Below are 26,377 nucleotides of genomic sequence, written 5' to 3'. Positions count from 1 at the left end.
AAGATGGTGTTTACTCTTCCTAGAAATAAACTTAGGGCTAAATATCATATAACAGTATCTCTATTTTGCTTATTTAACCACATGCTAAGTGCTTTACATCAAGTTATTAATTCCAAAACCTTGTGAGCTATCTTTACAGACAAGGGTATAGAAATTCAGAGAGGTGACGTAACTTGCCCGTGGTCACTTTAGGAGAATGTGATGGAACCAAGGCTGGATCCAAAGCAGCCACCTCCCTACCATGTCATGCTGCCCTTGTCTGTGGGACAGACACTGGAACACACTCAGCAGAGAAGTCCTGCACATGGAATCCAACCCATCCAACCCTCAGAACTTCAGAACACACAATGGGGTAGGCAGCCTCAACTCTGATCAAATAGTTACAATGTCCACGTTTGTACATGGAACGCCATAACTGGATAAAGAATAGCAAACAGTGGAGTTGCCAGGAAATGGAGGTAGATTCTCCGGAAGAGCCACATATCACCCTCTTTCTATTTGTTCTGGAAGTCTGATACAATGGTCCAGACAGTGGTGTCTGGAAGAATTTCATACAGTGATGGAAACGTTCTGTATCTGTGCTTTCCTGTGGCCACCAGCCACATGTGGCTACTGACTACCATATTAGACAACACAGATCTAGATCTAGAATTGTCAGATTTCAGATCTGAGTTCTAATTAGAAAATGACTGTCCCAAGTCCTTCAGCTGGACAAGAGGCAGAATACTGCCTATAACCTTGTGCTTCCTTTTTCCTGGGCAGAAATCTTCCATCAGCCACATGGCTCAGGCCACAGAGAAGTTTCTGGTGCAAGTCCTACTTCCCCACCCCAAGGCATCTGTGTAGATGGCTCAATTATATCCCCCTGTGAGTCAGGGCAATGGAAACCAATTCCAGGGCTGATATTGCTCTCAAATGGATAAGGCCTTCACCTAGGGTAAGTGGGTCCAAAGGGATTCCTAGGTAAGATCAATTGGCTCAATTAAAAAATGAGGGCAGGGTGCCTTTTCAGAATAAGCTAGCACTATCGAAATTATAATAATTATTCCCCAAACCATCTCAGTCAAGTTTTAGAAGGAACCTTAATGACAGCACTACTTACTCCCTACAGTGACCTTGGTTAAATTATGTGATGATGTGTTTTAAAAAGTGCAGAAAGGGAGCTGGCTTGTTAAACTGTTTCCCCAAGAGTCCATCTATAATAATTTTACTACTCTGTTACTTTGGATTAGTTATATGTCTACAGGCTCATGGCAGCAAACTGGCTAAAGAGTGAGTGGCTTATGCCCCATTTGGTGCCCATTTGACCCTCCCCTTAGCTCTGTGTGCTCAGCATCTGCTCTCACCATGGGCAGCAATAGGACCCAGGCATCCTGGAGGACGTGCCCATCAGGCAGCCCTCACATGTCATGTGCCAGGAGCAACAGGCAGCAGGTGGGGCCACCAGCACACCTGAGGCTGAGCTCTGTGATGGCCTGGCCAAATTATAGGAAATCAACCAGCATGTCAGGCTTGTACAACGCATGCCCTGCTCCCTTTCACTTGGATTTGCAGTTACAATTAACCAAACTAAGTATTTGGTTTCCTTTTATCTGGTTATATAATCTTGCAGAGGGCTGGAGGAGGATTTCTAATTTTAAAGAGGTCAAACAGTTCTAGAAGGCTCCAGCCCACCCCCAAGTTCTCAAGTTCAGGAGGAAGACCTCTGACTCATGCAGGCCACCCTAGATGGTGAACCAGTTCTAATGGTGTCTAGCTGTGCAACATACAATGGCTAGGGCTGAGCTGCATTCCTCAACACCCTGGGCAAACAGCAAGCTCTGGCCCAAAGCAACTGGGATATAAAATTTATTTGCTAGTAAATTTGAAAGGCCAAGAAGTAGCCTCCTTTTTACTGAGGCTGGATTGTGGTGTCTGGGCTTGGAGTGGGGTAGGGAGGAGAGACAAGTGGGGAGGACTTCAGACCCAGGCACTGCTTCAACCTGAGTGACTCGCTGTGGCTTGTGCTGCCACTTAACTCCACAACCGATTTCATCTGAAAGAGAATGATGCTGCTGCAGTTTGAAAACTGTGTTACTACTGTAAGATTGATTTATTTGTAATGAGTAATATAATTTCTCCTCTAGAACTAGTGCCATCTCCTAACTGGTCTCCTGTTTCTACCCTCTCTCCTGCCCACCATGTTCTACTTTCATCATAGCAGCCATAGTGATTCTAAAAAAAAAAAAAAAAAAATCAGATGGAGTCACACCCTGCGGCCCCCACTTCCACTCGGCCCCTGGCAGCCTGTAGGGCTGCAGGACCTGGCCCTCAGCTACCCCAAGAACCTTATCTGCTCTTCCCAGGCCCACTCCCACTTCCCTCTCTGCTTCCTGCCCCACTAGCCTCCTTGCTGATCTGCCAAGTGCCAGCCTGCTCCTGTGATAGGCTTTGCACTGGTGATTGCCCTGCCAGAATGAATGCCCCTCCCCAGGTACCTGCACAGTTCCTTCCCTCAGCTCCATCAGGTCTTTGCTCAAAGTCATCTTCTCAACGAGGCTTAGCCTGACTACCCGATTTAACACTTACTCTCCTGATTCCCCACCCTGCCCCATATTTCTGTCATACTTATTATGCTTACTATTTATTGCTTGTCTTCCTCTGCTAGAATCTAAACTCCACAGACGATGGGGGTATTTCTCTTTTTTATTCACTGATGTATCCCAAGTGCCTAGAACAGTAGCCTGGCAAAGGGTCAGTGCTTAATAAAAATTTGTGGAATGTATGAAGGAATAGCACCGGAGTGCCTGCCTACCCAGGCCAGTCAAGGCGAAAGAGACCTCTATCAGCATTCCATAAACCCATCAATGAAAAAATAAGAGATGGGGAAGAAGATGATCTCGGAATTGGAGGTCATCCTTTTGGAACTCATAGTGGCCAGACCAATCAATGAAATGGATCAACATTTAGAGGCCCAACCGTTTAATTAGAAAAATATTTGTACCTTAGTAATTCCCAAAACTCCAATGTTGGGACTGGATGAAGTAGAGCCATTCCCAGTACCAAATATGCCATCGAGAACACAGGAGAGACCCTCCACGAAAATCCCCCTAAAACGTAAAGGAATGGGGGAAAGAAAAACATTCATTCCACAGGAGAAATACTCTGAAATACACTCTAAATGGTTGTGACCCAAAGGCAGGGTCCACAGACCTGAAGCCTCCACACTCCCCAGGAGGGGTTAGCAATGCAGACTCTCAGGCCCCACCCCAGATCTGAAGACCTGCATTTTAACAGTATTCTCCATGCTCATTCAACTTTGAGAAGCACATCTCTGAACCACATATCAGACACAAATGTTTAAAAATTATTCCAAATTAAAAGATTTTAGCCAGAAATATAAAGTCATTTGTTGGAATCTAAGACAAACACGGGTCATCCATTGATTTGATTCCTTTCCTATTACTATATAGTTTTATCAGAAAAGAAATACTTTGTAATTTTGTAAACATTATAACTTTTAAAAGAATCAGTATATAAGTAATTTACTCATATGCAATAACTCCATTAGAGAAAAACAGAAAAACCAGGACTCTAAACCCCAACAGAACCAATGCAAGAGATGCTAAGACACAAGCCCTTTGGATCTCATCACACACAATCCCTTCTGGAAGGGCGGCAGCTGGCTGGGAAAGGCGGAATGATCTGGGCTATTTTCTCTTCTCTGCAGCTTCCATAGGGCCCAATTTGCCCCCAGCATCCAGAAACTAAAGACCAGATGTGCTGAGAATATAAACTCCACAGCTTATAAACCTCTAGATTCTACAGACTTCATTTATTCCTGCTCTTGTCTCTCTATATATGAACTGTAACTGTGAATAGAACAGCTGGGAAAACGAGAAATCAAAGGGGACAATACATCCATGACCCAAACCAAGCAAAGAACAATGGCAGTATCTGGTACTTGTTTTGGTGAGTTTAAGGTCTGGAGTGATCTCACAGAGAATGTCTTATACAACTGTTACCATGAGGAAGAAGGGTGGGAATTCTGCTCCATATTATGGATGAGGAAAATCAGGGCAAAATGGGGGCAGTGACTTGTCCAAAACAAACAGCCAATAAAGAGCCCTGGTGCTTGGCTACTTCATGTTGAAACTCTTGGTTATCCAAACCAAAGAGCAAAGTATGAGGCGCTGGGCCCGATGAAGAGCTCGTTTTTTCTCAGGAACGCACCTGTTTATTGCATGGATGGGGGGCGGTGGGGCACAGGACAGCCTTGCACAGGCGTAGTAGTCCCCGATAGACTCGATAATACTGGCAACGACCGCACTGAGCATGCCGATGACACCAGCCGCAGAGATGGTGGGCAGTCCCCATTGAACTAAGGAAGGAAAACAAGCATGAAAGCCTCATGAACTTTCTTAGAGAGGCAGGCAAAAGTTTTCAGGACATTGAGTCCTTCAGTATGTTAGAGGACTCTACAAGATCCACTCAGATTTTTGAAGCTCATGGAAACTATTTGTTTATTTTTACACCTAAGTCATCAGTGCACTAGATGCCTGGGAATAGTTTCTGAGTTGGATGAAGACAGTCATAACCAGGATTGGTCTGCTTTATTTAAAAGAAGAAATTGTTTGGCTGGAAGAGGTGGGTGCTACTCTTCCTGCTTCAGAGCCACACTCAGTGTCTGTTAAATTACAGTTCAACACAGCCTGCTTTGTTGGCATAGGAATTTGTATGAAGAGGATTTTTAGCCCTGCTGTGCAAAGCATGATACAAAATAGTGCTCCTGCCCAGGGGGTGGCGTCAAATGAAAAATCACCAGCTAAATTTAAATCCCAACAGTAAAGCATGGCACAAAGTATAGACAACCCTTCTCTAGTATAATTCCAGCACTTTTTTTTTTTAAGTAAACCATGTTATGGAAAATTAAAGAGTTTCCTTTAAGAAAGCAAAGCAAAGTCCCCAGGTAGCTTCATTTTGAGTATCCTGTCCAGATTTAATTTTTAGTTGGGTTTTTTTTTCCTTTAAAAGTATATCTATTTGGATACCAAAAACCATTGATCTTATTTAATAAAAATAGCATGAGGAACCTTCACTGTTAGAACGAATAGACTTCTTTGTAAAGTACCTAGACCTTCTTTCCCTGAACCGTTAGTTATAATAGAGCTACTAAATAGAAAGGACAGTGAAAAAAGAAATGTATAAAATGTTCTCTTGTGCAGGGGCCAACAGTGTACTGAGGGATCAGAACACTAAAAGATCTTGGAAACAGTAAAATGATTAGACTTCAAATGAAGGCAACCCAAACCAGGTCACAATGAGTACCAGTTAGGAAGTCAGGAAGTAGCACAGTCCCTGTCCAAGAAGGGCCTGGAGAGCAGGAGACAGGTGGAGCAGGTGTTCTGGGTAGGCAGCAGCCTGAGCATCAGTGGATGGACACAGCCGGGCAGGAATAGGCTAGTGCTCAGCAGAGGTGGGTGTGCAGCATGGGGCAGGTAGGTTTGGAAGGCCTTGACCAGCCCCGTGGAGGGGCTTGGCCTCTGTCTCATAGGTAATGGGAGCAACCACAAGTTTGGGAAGAAAAAGATGACACGTAAAGTAAGATGTGCAGAATATGCCTGGAGTATGTGTATAGACAGAACTTTTCCTGCCTGGAGCTCACTTTACCCTGTGGGAGCTGACCAGCGGGTGCAGAGGCAGCCTGTGGTCAGGGGTTCAAGGTGCAGACCGACCAGCAACTGGCTTGGTCAACATCTCATCTCTGGATTGGTTTGGAATGGATTCTTCTCATGCAGATGATTTCTTTATCAAGCAACATTTTGTGTTTTCTAGGTAACTTTTTATATGGTTACCTTTGCTGATGTAGCACTGTGGTTTTAGTATCTTGATTTTGGGGGTTGGATTCTTGTTTTATTTTGCCATTTATTATTCTTCAGAAATTGCCTTTTATTTTCTGTCTTTTTACTTTTTCACTGCTTTCTTATTATTTTCCCCTTTGCCTGAAGTCCTTATTTTAAAAATATTTATTCCATTTACTTCAACATTTAAAATTTGTAATCTTAATTTTTGATCCCTTTTCCTTCAGATTATTTATTTATTTAAATTTTAAACCTGCTGGCTTCCAGCCTTCTATTTAAGTCTGTTATTTCACTTTCCTCTTATCTAGAAGCTTTATTTTGTTACTTTATAGAAGGTTTCTCAACTCGGCACTGTTGACATTTTGGACCAGAAATCTGTATTTTAATAACCAATCCAGGTAATTCTTAGCATATTAAAGACTAAGAACCACTGCTCTAGATATATGAAAACTTGTCTCTGGATTAAGCCAAATCATTATAGAGTACATAAGACTACATCATCTGGCTCTGGAAGTAGCTCTTTATCTAGGGGAGCTCTGGCAATAGAGAAGCTGGTGGCAGTCAAGGGCTGTTGTCAAGAGGAGCCAGACAGCACTCTCTGCAGTCATGACATTAAGGCCCTGTTCAACTCAGTTATGCCTCCTTGTGCATGGGCCCCATGGTACCTGAGCAAAATCTCTCTGGTCTCTCAACACACTCACAGCTGCTTCTCCTGGAGACCCCACTCTGTGTTTCTATTTGTGCTCATCTTGGGAGCCACATGCACAGGCAGCGAGGACCACCCCGCATGTGCCGTGAGGGCTTCCTCTTACCTGCCCTCCCATGCCTCCTCCTGACTCCCTCACCAATCGACTTTTAAACTCACTTTATCTCAGATTACATGTATGTTTATGAACCATGTACTGGGGGGAATATATACTTATACCATATAATCTGATGAGAAGGTTTTTTTAGAAAGACTAAGCTTTTTACAGTGTTTGTAAATGTGTCAAGACCAGAAGGAACAACTGCCAGCATCCCTATCATTTAACATGCTTAGAACAGCTATCTTTTCTTTTTTTTCGACCATGTCGTGGCATGTGGGATCTTAGTTCCCTGACCAGGAATTGAACCCATGCCCCCTGCAGTGGAAGCACAAGAGTCCCAGCCACTGGACCTCCAGGGAAGTCCTTAGAACAGTTATCTCTAACCCAGTCTTAATATCCTTGGCTTTTCCTCCTTGTCATAAAATATGAAAATGTGACTGCTGGACAGGGGTATAAATTGGCACAACCCAACTAAGTTCAGGTTTCCATTCTAATAAAAACCTTAAATGTCAGGAACAGACTCTTCACAATACAACAACAAGCATGCAATCATCACTGGGTTCACACCAATCATTTTTGGGGCTGGGGTCTAGAAAACGCTACACATGAATCCAAGTGATAACCTCACAGATGAGGATTGTACATCCCTGCCACCTGGCCAAGAGTTACCCAACACTGAAATTATAACAAGATCCATCATCCATCCATTTGTGAATGAATATTAGTTTACCTGACAGCTGTGACCAAATTAAAAAAAAAATTACAGCTACCCATTAAAAGATTATACAAACTCCATCATGCTTGAGACATCTGCTAATCTTCAGGCCTCTCCCACTCAAGTCTGTTCATTTCAGTTGCTTGGGTACTGTGCAGCTCTGTACTTGCCTTTCTAAGCAGCTGCCCTCAAATCCTGGCCACCAGAGATCAAATCTGGCAAGAGACCCCTTTACGCCTGGGATTTTGCCCTAGTGGAACCAAAAGAAACAACCAGTATACATGAGAAGGGAGCTGGTTAGTCTCTGTGTTAATTATGGCCCTCTGGGGACAAAGCCTCCTCCTCCCTTTTCTGCTGTCTAATCCTCTAAGGGTCAGAATGGTAAGACTTCCAGGGCATGCTCTGGGACAAAGAAGGCCTTTCGTGTTGGAGAGCCTCCTGCCAACTTCCAACTCCTCTAGGTTGGGCCCTTGTGGGCTCTTGACCCCTCTTGGCCACGAGAATACTTACATGGGTATGGGACCTTAAACCACGGGGCTACCAGAAGCACACCCTGCCTGGCATCAGTTCGAGCATAGAAGCCATACTTCGTGCTATCAGGAGGGAAGACATCTGTTACTGTGAAGATGAAGCAGAGCAGCCAGGACACAAGGATGGCCAGGATGATCTGAAGTGGTCAAAGGAAAAAGCTCTGTCAGGCCAACAGAAGTGGTGGTTGTTGGCAAAAGACGCCTTCCTGCAGTCAGAATATCATACCCCAGAGCCCATCATCATCATCAGTACTTTGCAGAAAAAACACATAAGGGATCTGCTTAGAACCTATTCCTTGAATGGAATCACATTTAGAGAGAGCAATTTTATGCAGTAAAGTGATTTAGCCCGAATCTGGCTAGTAAAATAAGAATAATGGACAATGGGCCTGAAAAGGCCACATGGAGTCAGACCTCCTTCAATTCCAAGGACAATCAATGTCCTCTCACATACTGCTAAAAGGACTCCAGCATTGGAAACTTCCACTGCTTTTAAATTTTAGGTCCATGGTGATTTGGATGGTCATTAGTACCCTGATATCATCACACAGACATGGTCCCCCCAGGATGATCTGCTTAAAACCCCTCTTCTCATATAAACATTTTACATATGAACCAAAGGCAATATTGCCAAAAAAAAAAAAAAAAGGTGACTACTCACAGGAAACATTTTGAAAAGCTGTAACTTGTATGCAGTCCATCCTTTCTTGGATTTGTAAATTGGGAGAGGAAATTTAACATTTCTGGCATATTGAGAAAACAGTAATACTAGGAAAATTGTCCTGAGGAGAGAAAGAAAATGATCTAGGTTAAAGGCTGTTATGTCTGTGTTAAAAATAATACTCAAATCTTCAATGGCAAAATTGACCACACATGTTCAACTCATTTCTCTACAAAGCTACTAGTCCTCTATCATTTGGGAAATCATATTTTTTGGAAATGATTTTTAGATCTTAACATTTCTAGATATGGAAATGAAATTGCCATGTAAATGCTTTCGCTAAATATTCCTTAACAGAATAAGAAAACCCAAAGAATGTACACACCGATAGGAAAATCTCACACTATGTAAGGGAACAAAACAAGATGCCAGATACAACATACTGCACAGTATAATTACAACTATAAATTAACTAAAAAGCAGCTACCACACAAGAGTGCATGTACACACACACATGCATGCATGCATGCAAACAGGTAAGAAGGACAGGATCCAAAATGCTCACAAGGATTGGCTTCAGGTGGCAATGTGATTTGTGACCTTTTTCCCCCCACTTTTCTGTATTTTCTGATTTACTTGTAAGGAACATAAATTACTTTTAAAAAGCAAAAAGTAGGGGCTTCCCTGGTGGCGCAGTGCTTGAGAGTCCGCCTGCCAATGCAGGAGACGCGGGTTCGTGCCCCGTTTCGGGAAGATCCCACATGCCGCGGAGCGGCTGGGCCCGTGAGCCATGGCCACTGAGCCTGCGCGTCCGGAGCCTGTGCTCCGCAAATGGGAGAGGCCACAACAGTGAGAGGCCCGCATAACGCAAGGAAAAAAAAAAAAAAAAAAAGCAAAAAGTAAAACTTCAATATTTAAGAAAACTATATACAGTAGAATTCAATATTAATAATAATATTCCTGAGAGGTTTCTGTGTCAGACATTACACATAGGTCTTCCTGCCCATCATCCTATCCTTCTACAGCGGCTTCTATAACCATCCACTTTAAAGAGAAACAAAGCCAGCAGTCCAAGATCATGCAGCTACGTGGGCCAGACGTCTAGCTCTACAGCCTGGGTTCTGAACTACCTTCACACTGTTTGTGAGGGAAGGGATGCCTGGGTTGACTCAACAGTTTCTCTCTACCGAGTCCCACACTCTTGACCCAGGTACACTGAATGCTGCAGGAGGCAGGTCGGCTGGTCACCCCCCTGCAGCAGGACCCAACACAACCTCATCCATCTGGTGCCCCATGTGTGGCAGGTGTGGGATGGCTTCCCCCCACTGAAATGATGAAGGCGTACAACAATATGTCTCATCACCCATAGGGACTCATTCTTTCCCTTACAACCTGAGGTAGAGTTGGCAGGAAGAGTTGATTCTCAGTCAAAGTTAAGCTTAATTGTTCCTGGGCACAATTCTAATTGCTGAGATGGAATTATCAGTTTCATTAAGAGCTGGTCAACTGCAGCTTCATGGTCACATTCCACCTGAGGTGTTGACTGCAGCCGGCCACCACTCTACCATCTCCCCCTCTATGCAGGCACTTTGCTGACCTGGTACCACCACAAAGTCATCAGACCAGTACCAGTTCAAGGATGAAAACATAAATGGTGCCCAAGTTATTCCAACTCCCCCAGGAAGGTGAAGTTTAACAAAAACCAGTATGATAATGAGGGATACTAAAACAGGTGTATTTTAAACTTAGACCAACGTAAAATTTTCATGTCTTAAAAAAGTTATTGGTTTTCTTCCAAAGTATATACTAAGATCCAAAAAAGCCTGGTATCTATTATTACTGTTATAATTATCGCAGGCAACATCCCACCTGACAGTTACACCTGCATTATGGTGTTCACTTTTCAAAGCACATTTAAAAATGTAAAGGAAACACATAACAGAATACAAGGAAGGTCACCCAGATCTCAGGCTCAAATATGGCAACTGAAATTGAGTAAGTGAACTGAGCAGGTGAACACTACTCTTCTATTTTTATCCTCAAATACACCTGTGGGGCAGGTAGGGCAGGCAGCCCCACTGCAGAGAGGCAGAAGCAGAGGCTCAGCAGTGGGTGATGTGTCTGAGTTCATAAGACTGGGCCTAGCACATAAGGGACAGGATCTGAGCCCGGATCCTCAGGCCAGGGTTCTTGTCCACCACATCAGGTGTTTTCCATCTCATGTTACATTTTGCTTGTTTGTCTACCTTTGTTTTTTTTTTTTTAGGAGTGTGTGTGTGTGTAGGGTGTGTGTGTGTGTGTAGCGGTGTGTGTATATGGGGGTGTGTGTTGTGGTTAGGAGTGTGTGTGTGTGTATGGGTGTGTGTATTGTGGTCAGGAGTGTATATGCGTATTTTTAGGGGTGTGTGTATTGGGTGTGTGCTGTGGTTAGGAATGTGTGTGTGTAGGGTGTGTGTGTGTGTGTGTGTGTGTGTGTAGGGGTGTGTGTATATGGGTGTGTGTGTTGTGGTTAGGAGTGTGTGTGTGTGTAGGGTGTGTGTGTGTGTGTGTGTGTGTGTAGGCGTGTGTGTTATAGATGTCTACCTTTGTTTTGACCTTACCTATATCATGCAAGCAATGCATACTAAGATGTAGAAAAATTATAAAAGGCTGATAAGCAAAAGGAGACAAAATCTTGAAGACTGCTCATCATCTCACATTGGGCGATAAGCATGCAGCATTCTGGTCTATCAATTCCCAGGGCTTTTTAGAGCAGCGGTCCCCAACCTTTTTGGCACTGGGGACCGGTTTTGTGGAAGACAATTTTTCCACAGACGGGGGTGGGGTGGGGGTTAGATGGTTCAGGTGGTAATGTGAGCAATGGGGAGTGGCAGGTGAAGCTTCGCTCACTCGCCCGCCACTCACCTCCTGCTGTGCGGCCCGGTACCTAACAGACTGAGGACCAGTACCAGTCCGTGGCCTGGGGGTTGGAGACCCCTGTTTTAGAGCATGTCATCAGGTCCCAGGCACTGGGATTAGAGAGGGAGACAGGACTATCTGATGTCATCCTTGCCCCTAGAGCACAAACAGGTCATCATTTAGCCCAAACTCGAATCATACTTTACATGCTGCTTCCCAACTAGCTTGCAGCCTCAGTTAACACCCTCACCTCAAGAGATGGCAACCTGCATCAGCACCTTAGTGACTGCTTAGCGTTCCATCTAGTGGATGTACCACATCTTATTTAAACATGTCCCCTAAGGTACGACATTGGGAGCAACAAAAACAACTGCAATGAATCATCCTTCTCTGGCACCAGTCTGAATGTCTCCTTATGACAAGTTCCTAGGACTAGAACAGATCTGTCCAACAGTGAACACCTTATTAAAAAGTGTTTGATACAAACTGCTAAATACATACAGAAAGGTTGGGTGAATTTACAATCCCACACAGAGACCAATGTCCATCTGCTGATGTGACCAACAAGGGCTTAATTTCCAAAATATACAAACAGCTCATACAACTCAATAACAAAAAACCAAACAACCCAATCGAAAAATGCGCAGAAGACCTAAATAGACATTTCTCCAAAGAAGACACACAGATGGCCAACAGGCACATGAAAAGATGCTCAACATCACTAATTATTAGAGAAATGCAAATCAAAACTACAATGAGGTATCACCTCACACCGGCCAGAATGGCCATCATTCGCAGTGGTTAAGAACCCCCCTGCCAATGCAGGGGACATGGGTTTGAGCCCTGGTCTGGGAAGATCCCACATGCCATGGAGCAACTAAGCCCGTGTGCCACAACTACTGAGCCTGTGTGCTGCAACTACTGAAGCCTGAGCGCCTAGACCCCATGCTCCGCAACAAGAGAAGCCCCTGCTCACCACAACTAGAGAAAGCCCATGCGTAGCAACGAAGACCCAATGCAAACAAAAATAATTAATTAATTTAAAAAAAAAAGAATGGCCATCATTAAAAAGTCTATAAAAAATGAATGCTGGAGAGGGTGTGGAGAAAAGGGAGCCCTCCTGCACTGCTGGTGGGAATGCAAATTGGCGCAGCCACTATGGAGTTTCCTCAGAAAACTAAAAACAGAGTTGCCATATGATCCTGCAATCCCACTCTTGGGGATATATCTGGAGAAAACTCTAATTCAAAAAGATACATGTACCCCAATGTTCACTGCAGCACTATTTACAATAGCCAAGACATGGAAATAACTTAAATGTCCATAGATAGATGAATGGATAACGAAGATGTGGTACAGAAACTAACATGATATTGTAAATCAACTATACTCCAATTAAAAAAAAAACACCTACACTTAAAAAAAAAAGATGTGGTACATATATGCAATGGAATACTACTTAGCCATAAAAAAGAATGAAATAATGCCATTCGCAGCAACATGGATGGACCTAGAGATTATCACAGTAAGTGAAGTAAGTCAGAAGGAGAAAGACAAATACCATATAATATCACTTATATGTGGAATCTGAAATATGACACAAATGAATTTATCTATAAAATAGAACAGACTCACAGACATAGAAAACAGACTTGTGGTTGCGAAGGGGGAGGGGGGAGGGGAGGGATTTTGTATGCTGCGTGGCGCAGTCAAAAAAAACCAAAACCAAACAAACAAACAAAATAATAAAAAAACAAGGTCCTACTGTATAGCACAGGGAACTATATTCAATATCCTGTGATAAACCATAATGAAAAAGAATGTGTATATATACGTATAACTGAATCACTTTGCTGTACACTAGAAATTAACACAACATTGTAAATCAACTATACTTCAATAAAATAAATTTTTAAAAAAAGAGTGTCCATTTGCTACTCACTGCAACACAGGGTCTTATACTTTTAAATCCCTACCAACTTCATCAATTTAAAAAACTGTATATCATTTATTTTAATATTCATTCTTTACACATGAGAATAGGTATTTCAGCATTGTTTGCAACAGCAAATATTTTAAACAACGTGCTTGAGTATCAACTGGGGAATGGTTTAATATAGACTATTTCATACTACTTAACATTGTGCAGTTGTGCAAAGAATGAAAAAGACCTAAACACATTGTCTTGGAGATGTGACCCCGACAAATTATTGGGATGAAAAACAAATTATAAAATAATGGTAAAGCTGTATACGTGCACATGTTTGTATTTCTGCATCAATAATATAAAACATGGAAGGATAAATACTACATTTTTGTTAGTTATTCATGAGAAGATTTTTTAGAGGGATGGGGGTGTGTGGGAGGGACTATTACTTTACTTTAGATTTCTCTGTTTATTATTAAACCTCAAAATCCTAGAATTTCAATGAATTTGGGGGTACAGACAAAATGAGACTTTTCTTGAGCATCTGGTGATGGTACATGGCATTTTATTACACTATTCTACTTTTGAATAGGTTTTAAGTTATCCACAAGAAAAGTAAACAGAAAATAAATATTCTCAGGAAAAACACGGGACTTATGCGTTCACCACATTTCCTCTTCCCTGAGAGTCTGCCTCTAAATGCCACATCTATTGGCTGACTCAGGAGCCCATGTTGACCCACCACCAATACCCCCACTGCTAAAGCGTTCCATGTGAATATGCAATTTCATAACCAGGGAGGGCAACCCTTTTTAAACACTAATTGGTTTATTTGTATTTCTTTTTTTCTGTTAAGTGGTTGTTCGTACCATACCCTTCATTCATTACTCCACCAGGACTCTCTCTCCTTTAAATTAATTGGTGAAACTCTATGAATTGGGAACATGAGCCTTTCTTGTGGAGTTTGTTATAAATATTTTCCCAGATTCATTTAAAATTTAGTTTCATTGGTTTTTGATATGAGTTTTAAATTCATCAGTAGTAAAATCAATCTTCCTCTTTCCATATCTGCTTCATCTCACCTGTTTTTTTGTGATTAAACACTTAATGTAGGTTTCCTTGTAGCATTTTCATGGTTTTATTTTCTATATGTAAGTAATTGAAATGTATTTCTGATATAAACCAGAAATCTGGTTATTATTTTTCCAAATAATTATCTTCCTACACAGTTCTCCCATTCCTCACTGATTTCGAATATGACCTGCCATCATATACTAAATATTAGTTTTTTTATTGGTTATGTTTCTAGCCTCCCTACTCTGCTCTACCAATGTCCACCCTGTCTCAGGTCACAGTATTGTTATTAAATTCTGGAATGTGTTTTAATTATTGTTAAGGGCAAGTCATCATTTCCTTCTCCCTGACTTTCTCTGTATTGATCCATATTATTTTATTTTCTTGTCTTACGCATTGGCTACACATCCAGAACAACTTTAAATGATACTGATAATAAACATGCTTATCTCAGTTTCTGATTTCAATAGGCAGGCCTAATTTAAGTCTTTCACCATTAATGTATGGGGCATTTAAAAATCTTATTTATCACTGCCAACAGTCTGCAGTAGGGACGTAGGTTGAACTTGATCAATTTTTAAAAATGTGTCACCATGATTTTTATTAATAAAACCCACCAGAGACCTATAATGAATTTTATTAATAAATTTTCTAATATTTAATCATCCTTGAGTTCCTGAAATGATAAATACATTGCTCTTTTATTATATTATCTATAGTGGCATTTTCCCAAACCATGTTCCAAGAAACATTCTTTTCAGATTATGTTTATAGATGTAGCACTTCAAAAATTAAGTATGTGCAGAGCTGTAAACTAAGGCTCTTTTCTGAAAGTTTTCTATACACTTGCATCTTAGAGATTGCACGGAGCCTTACAGTAGACAAAAATGCTGAGCTTTAGATGCTACTACCTGAATATATTTGCTCAGGGTTTTACACAACCCCAGGAAGGAAAAAGTTGGTCCAGAATCTCCCTTTTGCATTAGCTCTGTCAGGATTTGCCATCAGGATAGAACTGTGAAGTTTCCCTTCTTTCTCAAAGCTACAGGAACAGTTTAAACAGTGCAGGAATTCTCTGTTCCTTGAAGATGTAATACACTCACTGTCTAATCAATGGAGCACATCCTTTAGGAATGAAAGTCCTTCCACAACATCTTTGACTTTTCTTCCCATGGTCAAGGGTGTGCTCACACCTCTCAACCCTCCCCCTTCATTTATTCACAATGTTCTCACTGAACGCCTGCCCTGGGACAGATGGTGAACCAGGTGCTGGCAGTGCCATGGTAACTAGCATAGAGCTAAGGCCCTGCCCTCATACAGCTGATATCCCAAGCACAAAAGAAGAGCTCTGGAAACTAAAAGACAGGAGAGAAGAAATAAAAACCTCGACGGAAGGAATCATAAAGCTGAGGAAAATTCCTATGAATAGAGAAAAAAGACGAAGAGATGGAAGACAGGAGAGGAAAGTTAAGAGGACTTTGGGAGGACCAACATTCTAGAAGTTCCAGAAAAAGAGAGACAAGCAGGGATGGAGGGGAGGAGGGCATCTTTGAAGTAATTCAAGATCATTTCCCATGAACACCTGAGAGTCCAAAGAGAAGAGGCCCAGAGTGCCAAGCCCGAGATGTAAACAGACCACCAAGGGGCAGCATGTGAGGTTTCAGACATTGTGATGACAAGACCTAAAAGCTTCTAGAATTCCAGCAAAAGGAGGAGACAGAAGAGGAGGCCTTGAAGAGATAATGGCCAAGCATTTTACAGGACTGAGAATTGACAGGAAGGGAACAAAAAAGGAGCTGGAGACCAGTTTGGAAGTGATGGCTGGGTGTGGTGGCAATGACAGTCCAGAGGATAGGCTGGGGATTTGTTTGTTCTGGAGGTAGGACAGAATGATGGGCTGTACATGGGGAATAAGGAAAAGTGAAGAAAGAAGGATGACTGCAGGGCTTCTGGCTTAAGCACCTGGGTGTGTGGCTGTGCCACTGAGAGGATGACAGAAGGAACTGGTTTGGGGGCAAGGAGGGAATGAAAAGTTTGGAGTTTTCTTCCTTTGAAGTTTGAAATGTCTTGTGTAACAGCAAATGGAGAGGGCAAGTCAGGGGTTCTCTAAGTCTGAGTTCAGAGGCCTGGGCTTCAGGTTCCTGTGGAAGCCACCAGCATAATGCATGTCTGTTGATGCTGCGAACTGGATGAGATGTCCCAGGGGAAGAGCATGTGGACAGGAGGAGGCCCAGGACCAAGTTCTGAGGAGCCCTAATATCCAGATGTCAGGGGGAGAAGGAGTCAATTTTGATTATTTATCAAATGAAAGAGCTGGGAAACCACCTATTTTATTATTTTTTTAAAGTTTCGGGGCAGGAACACAGATTCAACACATCTTCCCTGGAGCTGCAGTTTTATCCCTCTCTTTGTGCGTGCATTCCTTTCTCACCTTAATTAGCCCTGCCAGCAGCCTATCTATAGTATATGTTTGCCATTCTCCAAAGAACCACCTTTGGGATGTATCACTTCTATCTGTTTCATGTTTTTTGTATCTTTACTAATTCTTTCCCCTGCTTTCACTGTGTTCATTTTTTATCATGTTTTTCTAGTTTCTGGAGATAAGCTCTTCATGTACTTCATTTTTATTTGACTTTTCTTGAGAACAACTGACTGCTCTGTGTGACCAGTGCTGTTATCGTCATCATTTGCTAAATTGTCAGCAATTGTGAAGTTTTGAGTTCCTCTCTGAGTTATTTACAATGGTGTTCTTTTGCTTCTAAGTCATTTGGGGGTTTTGTTCACTTTTATTATTGGTTCCTAAAGTTTACTGCGTGATGGTAAATACAATTTCTCCTTTTTGGAACTTACTGCATTTCACTGAGTGAACATTCTTACGTGCTTTATACTTACCCATCCTGGTATGGAAATATTGACAACCTTTGGTGAAATGAGAAAATTAAGAGCAACACTGGATACTTTCCTATACCTTAATTTATAATGATACATGGGATTACAATTATGCAAGGACTCACTTTATTTGTAAACCATGTTCTAACACAGAGAGACAGAATTAAGTGTTATGGGTTAAGTTCTAGTCAGACTATTTGGGTTATGAAAACCATCTTGGCCACTTACTAGCTGTGTGACCCCAGGCAACTAACTCTGCATCTTTGTCCCTCGATTTCTTTAGCTGTTAAACAGGGATAACACTGGTACCGACCTTAATTTATAATATATACAACCAGTGGTATATAACACTGATGCACAGGCTCAACGAGTACTGCTTGTTATTTAATAATTACAGAACATTTTACAAAGCAAAACAAAAACAATTAGAAATCCTCTTGTATTGTTATTAAATTTTTTAAGCAATTTTACTGATCGGTAAAATTCTAGAGTCTTGGAACCATTTCCCTATGATATGGTCAACTCTTACATATGATCTACAGATACACACAGAGAATGTGGGTTCTATCTGTGGTATATAGAATTCTGTGGCTCTAATAATCAATCTTATAAAGTCCTGGATGTCTTTACTGACATTACTTAAAAAGGGCTAAGTGACATCTTTAATCAACTTCAAGTACTGTGCAAAAGGACTGGCACTGACTAGCAGGACCCTGGAAGGAATAACAGCTTCCTGACAGGCGTGCAGAGCTGTCTGACCGAGGAGCCACATCACCTTTGATGCCAACACACCTCCTGCAGCATCTCTGTCTCCTGCCAGTCTAGAAGTATTTTTGAGTCTCATCTAAAGGATTCAGCTTCTTGGTATTCCAGCTCATGTGTATGAGACGTGGCATGACCACAAAAGTCCAGAGCTAATGGTGTCACCATCTTACTCCCATCCCAAAGTTTAAAACCTTACAACCCTCCCTCTACACATCACTGCCAAATCTGTCTTTGGAATACCTTGGCTGCATGTTACTTCAATAATTCCCTGACATGAAGCAAATAAAGTTTAAACTACCAGACTAATCTTAATTTAAGTGTCTCCTGAAGTTCATATAAATGTTCAAAACATTCAAAGAGGCTGTCCCTCAGTGTTGGGAAGAGGGGAGATTTTTACTGTTCACTTTTGAGTGGTCTTGGAACACTTACAGCATGGCGATGCCCCAGTGCTTCCCTGCTCTCTCTCCTGCCGCCTGGAAACCAGAGAGGCCAATAAGGGCCACCGTGGGTGTGATGGTCAGGGGTCCGATGTATTTCAGCAGAGCCCCAGGCAGGCCTAGGAGGCCGATAACCACTTCTATCAATGAGGACATGATGATGGCTCCCTGGATCTGGAGCAAGAGAGGACACAGACGTAAGAGCAAGCTTCTTATACATCACACACTCTAAATGTCACCTGCAACGACAACTGATAATTCTGTAAGGCACCAAGTTATTATACAACAGGCATAACATAGCTCGAAAATTCCTGGCAAACCCCAAAAGAAACCAGTGGGGGTTACTGGGATCTAGCAAACTTAAGTATAATCTGACTAATGTAAGAGTATTACAGAAATGGGCACTGGACACAAAGTCAGCTTGCCTATTCTCACTGATTGAGACAGACATAATTTATAATTCTCATTTAAGACACAACATTCATAACCAGCCTCAGAGGAACAATGCAGTACAAAGATTCTTGACTTTAAAAAGTGAGTCGCTGCAGGACATTCAGAAGATAGTGTTATTGACAAAAATTCTAAAGGAATGTTTCTACTGTGCAGAATGGCCATATCTGTGTTAATTCTGAACTAATGGTAAATGATCTTATAGGTTTTGGAAAATCTGGATAAACTGTCAGCTGTTCTTCGTATCTAAGGACTCCTACACCCTGTTCTATTCAAGTGCACTGAAGCAGACAAGTGTCTTTAATTCCTTCCACCAATACAGGCAAACACTGAGGCCAGAATAAATAGTTCTGCAACCTATCTACTCTGTGGCTCTTTCCAAAGGGAGCTGTTACACCGGAGGGTGTAAGCAGACAGGTCTGTGAGTACACAGGAGGAGAGGAGGAGAAAGGAGGATGGAAAAGAGGGTAAGAAACAATACTGTCTGGTCACACAAAGCATTTCTGCATGCTTTATTTTACAGTGATGCCATCTAAATTTACTTTAACAACAGAAATGAACATGTCAGTACCTGAAACAAAAAAAGAGCAACTGCAATTTACTGGTCACGACCAACACTGAAAATGAGTAGAAACACAAAGAAGCCATAAGCAGACAATGTTTATCTTTTACCTCGCGTATCCGAGGATACCAGATGTGTTCTGTATGTAACAGCTCCGTTGTTCCATTGGCAACCAAAACATCTTAAAAACAAAAACAAAGACAAAATTTTTCTTGGAGTGACACTGATGTTTCATGGGACATATTCATTTCACTCTTTTTAAGAAGAATTTCCTCCCTGCTGTAAGTATATTTGTATAAATACTCATCCCTAAAATTCAAGTTACAACACTATGGCATATCATACTGAAAGGTGAATTCCCCCATTGCTAATTTAACCAAGTTTATTCATCAACAAGAGCTCCCGGCTTCTCAAAAGCTGACTGAACTAGTGATATACATTGCTAGTCCCAGCCTAATACAAAGACCAACCTTTGCAAGCAGCTCTTTGACATGCCCAATAGCAAGGTTGCCTGATTGAGGTTTTAGAAACCTAGATAAAACAGAGACCCTTTTCCTGTTCCTAAATCAAATCAGTGGTCACAAAGTAACTCCTAGGAGCAAGGAAGGAAACAAGGGCTAGAAAACTTTGCTCCTATAACCTAAAAATTTAACAATATTTAAATTGTTGAGAGTACAACAGGTCTATGTGATTTCCTCAAATCCCCTATCTGATCTCTTCCTGACCTTACTGGGTTATTTAAGGATCTTTGCAATCACTATGAGGAGAATGGGAGGGGGAATGAAAGTCATTTGCAGAAAACCAAAGCAGCCAGATCCTTAAAAAGCAGAGATGTTTCAGAGAAGGGATGCTACTGCAGCAAAGAGAGTTATTTAACTGGTGGTTCAAAAAATCCACTGAAAGAAAGAGGCAGAAAAATAGCACAAATATTTTTCTATTCTTTCCCCATATTTATCAATTTCATTAGCACAGAGAAATGAGGTCCTTTTCTGGTCCTTACTTGCTTTGGGGTTAGGGATGAACAAGTGGATAGAGAGAGACAGAAACACGATCCACAGATTGGAGCGTTCTAAGCTGTTTGCTGGTTGTGTGTTCTGTGCCTGATTCCAGAAAGGATTTAACACTGCTGGGGGCAGCACGCCCAGGCCTCCCTTCTATCACCTGCATTAAAGGACCCCAATGACATATGTGGAAATAACTGCAATTACCTGTGGTGTTACATTTCCATTTATCTAAAGACAGGATGGCTCGAGCAGGGGCCAGAAATGCAAAAGCACTGGCCTGAAACAGGGGTAACCTAAAAGAAACGAGACCAAAACCATGATCACGGCATCAGGAACTACCGAGGTAGTTCACTATTTGACAGCTTAACACTCTTTTCCATAGACAAACAGCACATGAGTAAATGCAGACACACCTGGAAGAAAGAGCCCCAGTCTGCAAAGATGTCCTTGGCCACATAGCCAGGGATGCTGGCTTCTCTGTCCTCCCCTCCTGCTGCTCTCCCCACAGACAGCCCCAGGGTGGGCCCCGGGGGAGTTCTGTGGTCAGTGCCAGCACCCCAACACCAGCCCCTGCCATCACCACCTTTCCCCTTGGGGGTGGGGGATGCAGGCATTTGGATGTCTCTGTCCTGCTGAGCTTGTGAGCTCCTTATTAAACATCAGCGTACATCTTCTATTTTACCATCCTCCTCCTCTTCTTCCTCCTCCTTTTCAAATTCTTATTGGTTATCATGGAAAAAATCTATCTCCCCCTGTCATTCCATTTTGTAAGTCAAAAACTGCCCTAAATCACTGAGGGTAAGCATTAAAATCACGTGAGCTATCTATCTATTGAGGAAAAGGAAAACTGTAAGTTACAAATCAACAGTAGATATAATATTCTTAATCATAAAAAATACTCAAAAGTGCTCAAACTCTTATTTTTAAAGGACCCAGAAAGCTTGCAGACTCTGTTAAATTTCCTGCCTCCAATGTCAAACTAAATGCAGAGATCCTCAGATGCCATCATTCAATCACATTTTAGATACTTCATATTGACTTTATGAGCACTGGTACTACTCAAATTCAAAAGATTTTGTCATTTATTATTAGAGATGTATAATGGGCTAACATGGGAACTCAATCACTATCTTTAACATTACTTTGGGGGTAAAATATGAAACTAGCCTTTGGTTAGCAAGGTTAGGAACTCCTAGATGTCCAGATCATTCTTAAATACTCCTAAGCAGCCTTGAATCAGTGTCCTGGCCAGCAGGATAGGAACCCAGCATGCTCTCCTCTGAGTTGACAGCATATTCTGCCCTGAGTGATACGGTAACTGGACTGAGAAACAGTGGCTCTGGCTGAAGGACATGTAGCCGCTTTACAAGTCCAGAGCTGGTACACACTATTCTGAGCTGTATGAGGGTTAAGATTCTTTTGTTCTCCTGGCCATTTTAATCCTGCAATGAAATCAATTGAGAGATGCTGGCTTTAAGACACAGAGGCAGGCTGCACAGTACAAACCAGATGCAATGCTAGTGGCCACTCCCATGGGCATGCCCTCCACAACCATCCATTAATAATTACATGTTGGAGGGGCCTGGCGCATAGTACCATCAAAAGTGGAAATGAAGGTCCCCTGAAGTGGGAATGTATAGCAAAAGGAAAACGCTGCTTGATTTACAAAAATTCCTTAAGCACGATTTTTCAGAAATGTACTGAAAGGGTAAAGGGAGGTCAGCATCTAATCAGGAATGGATGCTACTTCAAATGGTCCAAACAGCATCTGTTTTACTATCATTTCATATTTCAAGCAATGTAATATGGGTTGCATTTACAAATCTCATCCTTAGGACCACTGCAATCAACCCTGCATTGGTGACTCACTGGATGTGGGAAAGTGAAGACTGGCTCTGGGCTCCACTCCCGGTGACATGAGCCTCAGTTTGAACCTGACTGTTGCCTGGGCACCTTTCAGGGAGTGCATTTTATGGCTTTCACCATGACCAAAGGCCTTGAGAGCACTGCTGCAAAGGAGCTCACTTACTTTCACACAACCAGGCCCCTGGGTTCCTTTGAAAGTGGGTGCTAACAGAAAATTCTCACATGTGCTGCCCCAGACAAAGTCTCCCAAGATGACCTGGTAAAAGATGCACATGCCGGCTTATGTGTTCACTCTGCAGCTACGCACACTGCCTGCCACAAGCAGCTCTGGCTGAAAGACAAGCAGCAGCCTTACAGTAAGTATCCCAGCAGTGAAGTGTGGTCTCCATAACTGGCAGCATAAATCAGTGGCTTGACTGAAATATTCTTAGGGAAAGTTGCAGCGAGAGCACACTACTTCATTAAACAAGAGCTCCCCTGGATCAAAATCAACAAAGCCAATTTTCCAAAAAAGAGATTTGAAGATGATAAAGCACTTGATATTCTCATCTGATAAAGTGGCTTTTCAGGCACTTCCCCAGCATGAAGCTGGTCAATTCCTGGGGCTCTTCACTCACACAATCACCTAAACCCCAGATCCCTGGGCTCTGCAAGCAGACAGGACTGTCTGCTATTTTATTCTCTACTGATGACTGAAAAGGAAACGAATTAAACTGTGCTTTTCTTTACATAAGAGGCTAGCAAACTGTACAGTGAAACAAATCTGGCAAACTACTGTTTTCATTGAGTAGAGTTTCACTGGGACACAGCCACCCTCACTCATTCACGAGTTGTCTGTGCCTGCTTTTATGCTTCAGTGGTAGAGCTGAACAGTCAAAACAGAGAACACAGAGCCTAAAATATTCACTGCTTATCACTCTATGGAAAAAATTTTGCCGACCTTGACTACAGGGAAAGTGTATCTTAAATATGTGAAGATACCCCAAAAATGGATTTTTGCAGATGGAAGTTTTTAAAGTTAATAGTGTTGCTGGATGTCATTAAGAAAAAATCCCTGAGCAGACAGTCACCTTTGTAGTGACACATTCCCATGTCAGGCTCTAGCCCCAGGACAGCAAAAGAACCTAACCAGCCCCAGACAAGCTCTTACTGTGTTCAAAACCCTGCTGGACGTGCCTCATTTCCTCCTCGGTGTCCAGGTGACCTGAACCCATTCCCCAGTCTAGTCTCTCACCAGCCACTTTACATGCCTGCACTCCAGGCAAGCGGTCTATGTTCTTGCCTCTGAGCCTTTGCTCATCTCTTATGTCATCAATTCATTTCTAATGCTCCATTTCTAATCAATATTGAAGGCACAGAGAAAATACCACTTCCTCTAGGAATTGTTCTCGGCTCCCTTTTTGTCCAATTTTTATCTCCCTCTTTATTTTGAATATCACCATAGACACATGGATTCATTTTTTATTCAATTTAATAATATACTTCCATGACTATTCCTTTTAATAATTAAATTGTCTCAAACTTGCCCAAAGCAGCACAGTTCCAGAATTATACCAATGTCACTACTAACAAGACTACTAAGTTTAAGATTTCTCTGTATTTTTTTTTTCTTAGAATATATCCCATTCAGAGTGTGCAAAGTACTATGTTCTAAAGTCTGTGAATTAATTCTTTTCACCATGTGGCCAGCAATTTGACATAAAGTTAGGTTCACTTGTTTCTGTTTGTATTCAATTTTAGGGTTTGTGTTTCTTCATCCTTTTAGATTTTATGTTTTGGATATGTTGAACATTTTACAGTTAAAAAAGATCAAACCATATAGAGATATACCAGGAAAATGTCACTCCTATCCCCTCCAACCCCCAAATCTGACTTATTGATCATTAACCATTTTTATTAATTTCTAACTTATTCTTGTTTCTTCATACATATACACACTCTTTTGCAACTTGTTTTTTCAATATATCCCAGAACTTACTGTATACCAGTTCATGGAAATCTTTCTTATTCTTTCTCAGGGTTGCATAGTAATTCATTGTGTGATGTATGATAGTCTCCTACAGATAGGCATTTAAGTTGTGTTAACTATTTTCCCATTACAAATTACACAGCAATAAAAAAAAAAACTTTTTGTATTTATTTTGCATTTGTGGGAGTATATCTCCATGGTAAATTTCTAGAAGTAGGTTGCTGGATCAAATGATAAATGCATATGTACTCTAGATATCGTAACATTCCTCTTCACAGGGACTGAATTATTTTCACTCCTGACAGCAATGTGTAACAATGCCTGTTCTCCCACAGCTTTGCCATCAGAGTGGCTTGTCAAAATCATTTTTTGTCAATCTGACAAAGGAGACAAATGGTATCTCAGGGTAGCTTTAGTTTGTATTTCTCTTATTATAAGGTCAATTTGATCCTTTCTTATGGTGAAGGGCCATTATGTAGCTTTTTATATAGCTATTCATGGCTTCTGTCCTTTTTTTCTATACCATTTTTGGTAATTTTTAACTTTGATTTTTCAGAGTTCTTTCTATATTAGAGATATTAGAACTTATCTATATTATGAATATTTTCTCCAGTTTGTCATTTTTGTTTGTTTATGGTATATTTTTACAATGCAAAGCTTAAAAATTTTAAAACATTTAATGGCATCAAATTTATCATCCTTTTATTGTTTCTGGAGTTTGAGTCCTAGTTTAAAAGTCTTTCCCAACTTCTAGTTATAAAGGAATTTGCCCTCGTTTTATTCTAATGGTTATATAGTATCATGTTTCTTACGTTTGGATCTCTAATCCATTTTCAAAGAAAACTTTTAACTAAAGGCAAATCTAACCTTTATCTTCAAGTCCATGATATTCTGGTCTTATATGTAAATATCAAAATTATATGAACTATCTCAGTCAACACTTCCAATTAGACACACTCCTAGGGAACCTCAATAAGAAGCAGCCGACTGGCTCCTCTCCCAGCTCCCAGTAGAAGGCTTCATCCAGACAGAGCACAGGAATTTAGGAGGGTTGGCTGGGTACAATTTTGATAACCTTTTCAAGCATGATAGTATCAACTATTTCAGGTCAAAAGTTTGTTTTATTACTTAAAGATCTAGCCAGTCACAGAGAAGCATAAAGGAATTCTTTGGGGTGTGGCAATGCTCTATGTGTTGGTTGTGGTGGTGATTAAGTGACTGTACACATGGGTAAAAACTCATCTAACTATGCAAGTGAAAAAGGGAAAATTTTACTGTGTGTCAATTACCCCTCAATAGATATGACTGAAAAAAATTATGTCTATAAAGTGCCTTTCTGGGAGGAGAAATGGGGGAGGATGATAACATGGTCCTTAGAATACTAGAATGAGGTCAAATAGTTACAAAAAACACAAAATTTAAAAAAAAAGAAAAGAGTTTCCCTCTGGGTATTTGACAAGAAGCTCTATCCTCTGCTCCTGTGTAGTGCTGCTCTACCCCTGTACAGCTTTCGCCAGGCAGTCACCTGCCTGAAAAGGAATGATAAAAGGGAGAATCAGTGGGCCATGAGGAAGAAGATGAGCATTTTAGAACAAGTGGGAACATACGGGGCAAGTGAGATGTGACAGTCAAAGAAAAAAGATTGTGGGGAACTAAATTCATTAACCCCACATATACTAAGAGGACTTAGTCAGTCTCCTAGTCTCCCGGAGCATCAGAAATATTAGCAAACAGAGAAACAGCATGTTCACTGAAGGTGGAGACCACCCAGAAAAGCTAGAGTTGAAGGAGTTCACCTATGGTCATGTGGCCAAGGAGCACACCCAACCCCTGCCATGTCATCAAGGACAAGCTGCTACATTTGGCATACCAGCCTTGCCCACCGCACCCCATCTGCCTCACCTACACCCACCCTTCCAGAGGGTCCACTAAAATAATGAGCACCAACAGGCAAGTGTGGGCGAGTGCCAGGCATTATCTTATT

The 26,377-nt window shown here is 41.6% G+C and overlaps 1 protein-coding gene across 1 annotated transcript in view; it reads right to left on the bottom strand.

The window, feature by feature from the left end:
- Positions 1-26,377, bottom strand: part of SLC23A2 (solute carrier family 23 member 2) — a 91,843-nt gene that overhangs the window by 6,259 nt on the left and 59,207 nt on the right. Inside the window, exons 5-11 of the mRNA XM_007463973.1 lie at positions 20,763-20,851; positions 19,665-19,735; positions 18,535-18,716; positions 8,553-8,673; positions 7,872-8,028; positions 4,213-4,360; positions 2,984-3,089 (exon numbers count right to left, since the gene is read on the bottom strand). Of these exons, the coding sequence (XP_007464035.1) occupies positions 2,984-3,089; positions 4,213-4,360; positions 7,872-8,028; positions 8,553-8,673; positions 18,535-18,716; positions 19,665-19,735; positions 20,763-20,851 (874 nt within the window). The remainder of the gene's footprint in view (positions 1-2,983; positions 3,090-4,212; positions 4,361-7,871; positions 8,029-8,552; positions 8,674-18,534; positions 18,717-19,664; positions 19,736-20,762; positions 20,852-26,377) is intronic.

This window comes from Lipotes vexillifer, unplaced genomic scaffold (genome assembly GCF_000442215.2).
Source record: "Lipotes vexillifer unplaced genomic scaffold, Lipotes_vexillifer_v1.1 scaffold101, whole genome shotgun sequence".
NCBI lineage: Eukaryota > Metazoa > Chordata > Mammalia > Artiodactyla > Lipotidae > Lipotes > Lipotes vexillifer.
Note: the sequence above shows the minus strand (reverse complement) of the source record. Positions and strands in the feature narration are given on the sequence as shown.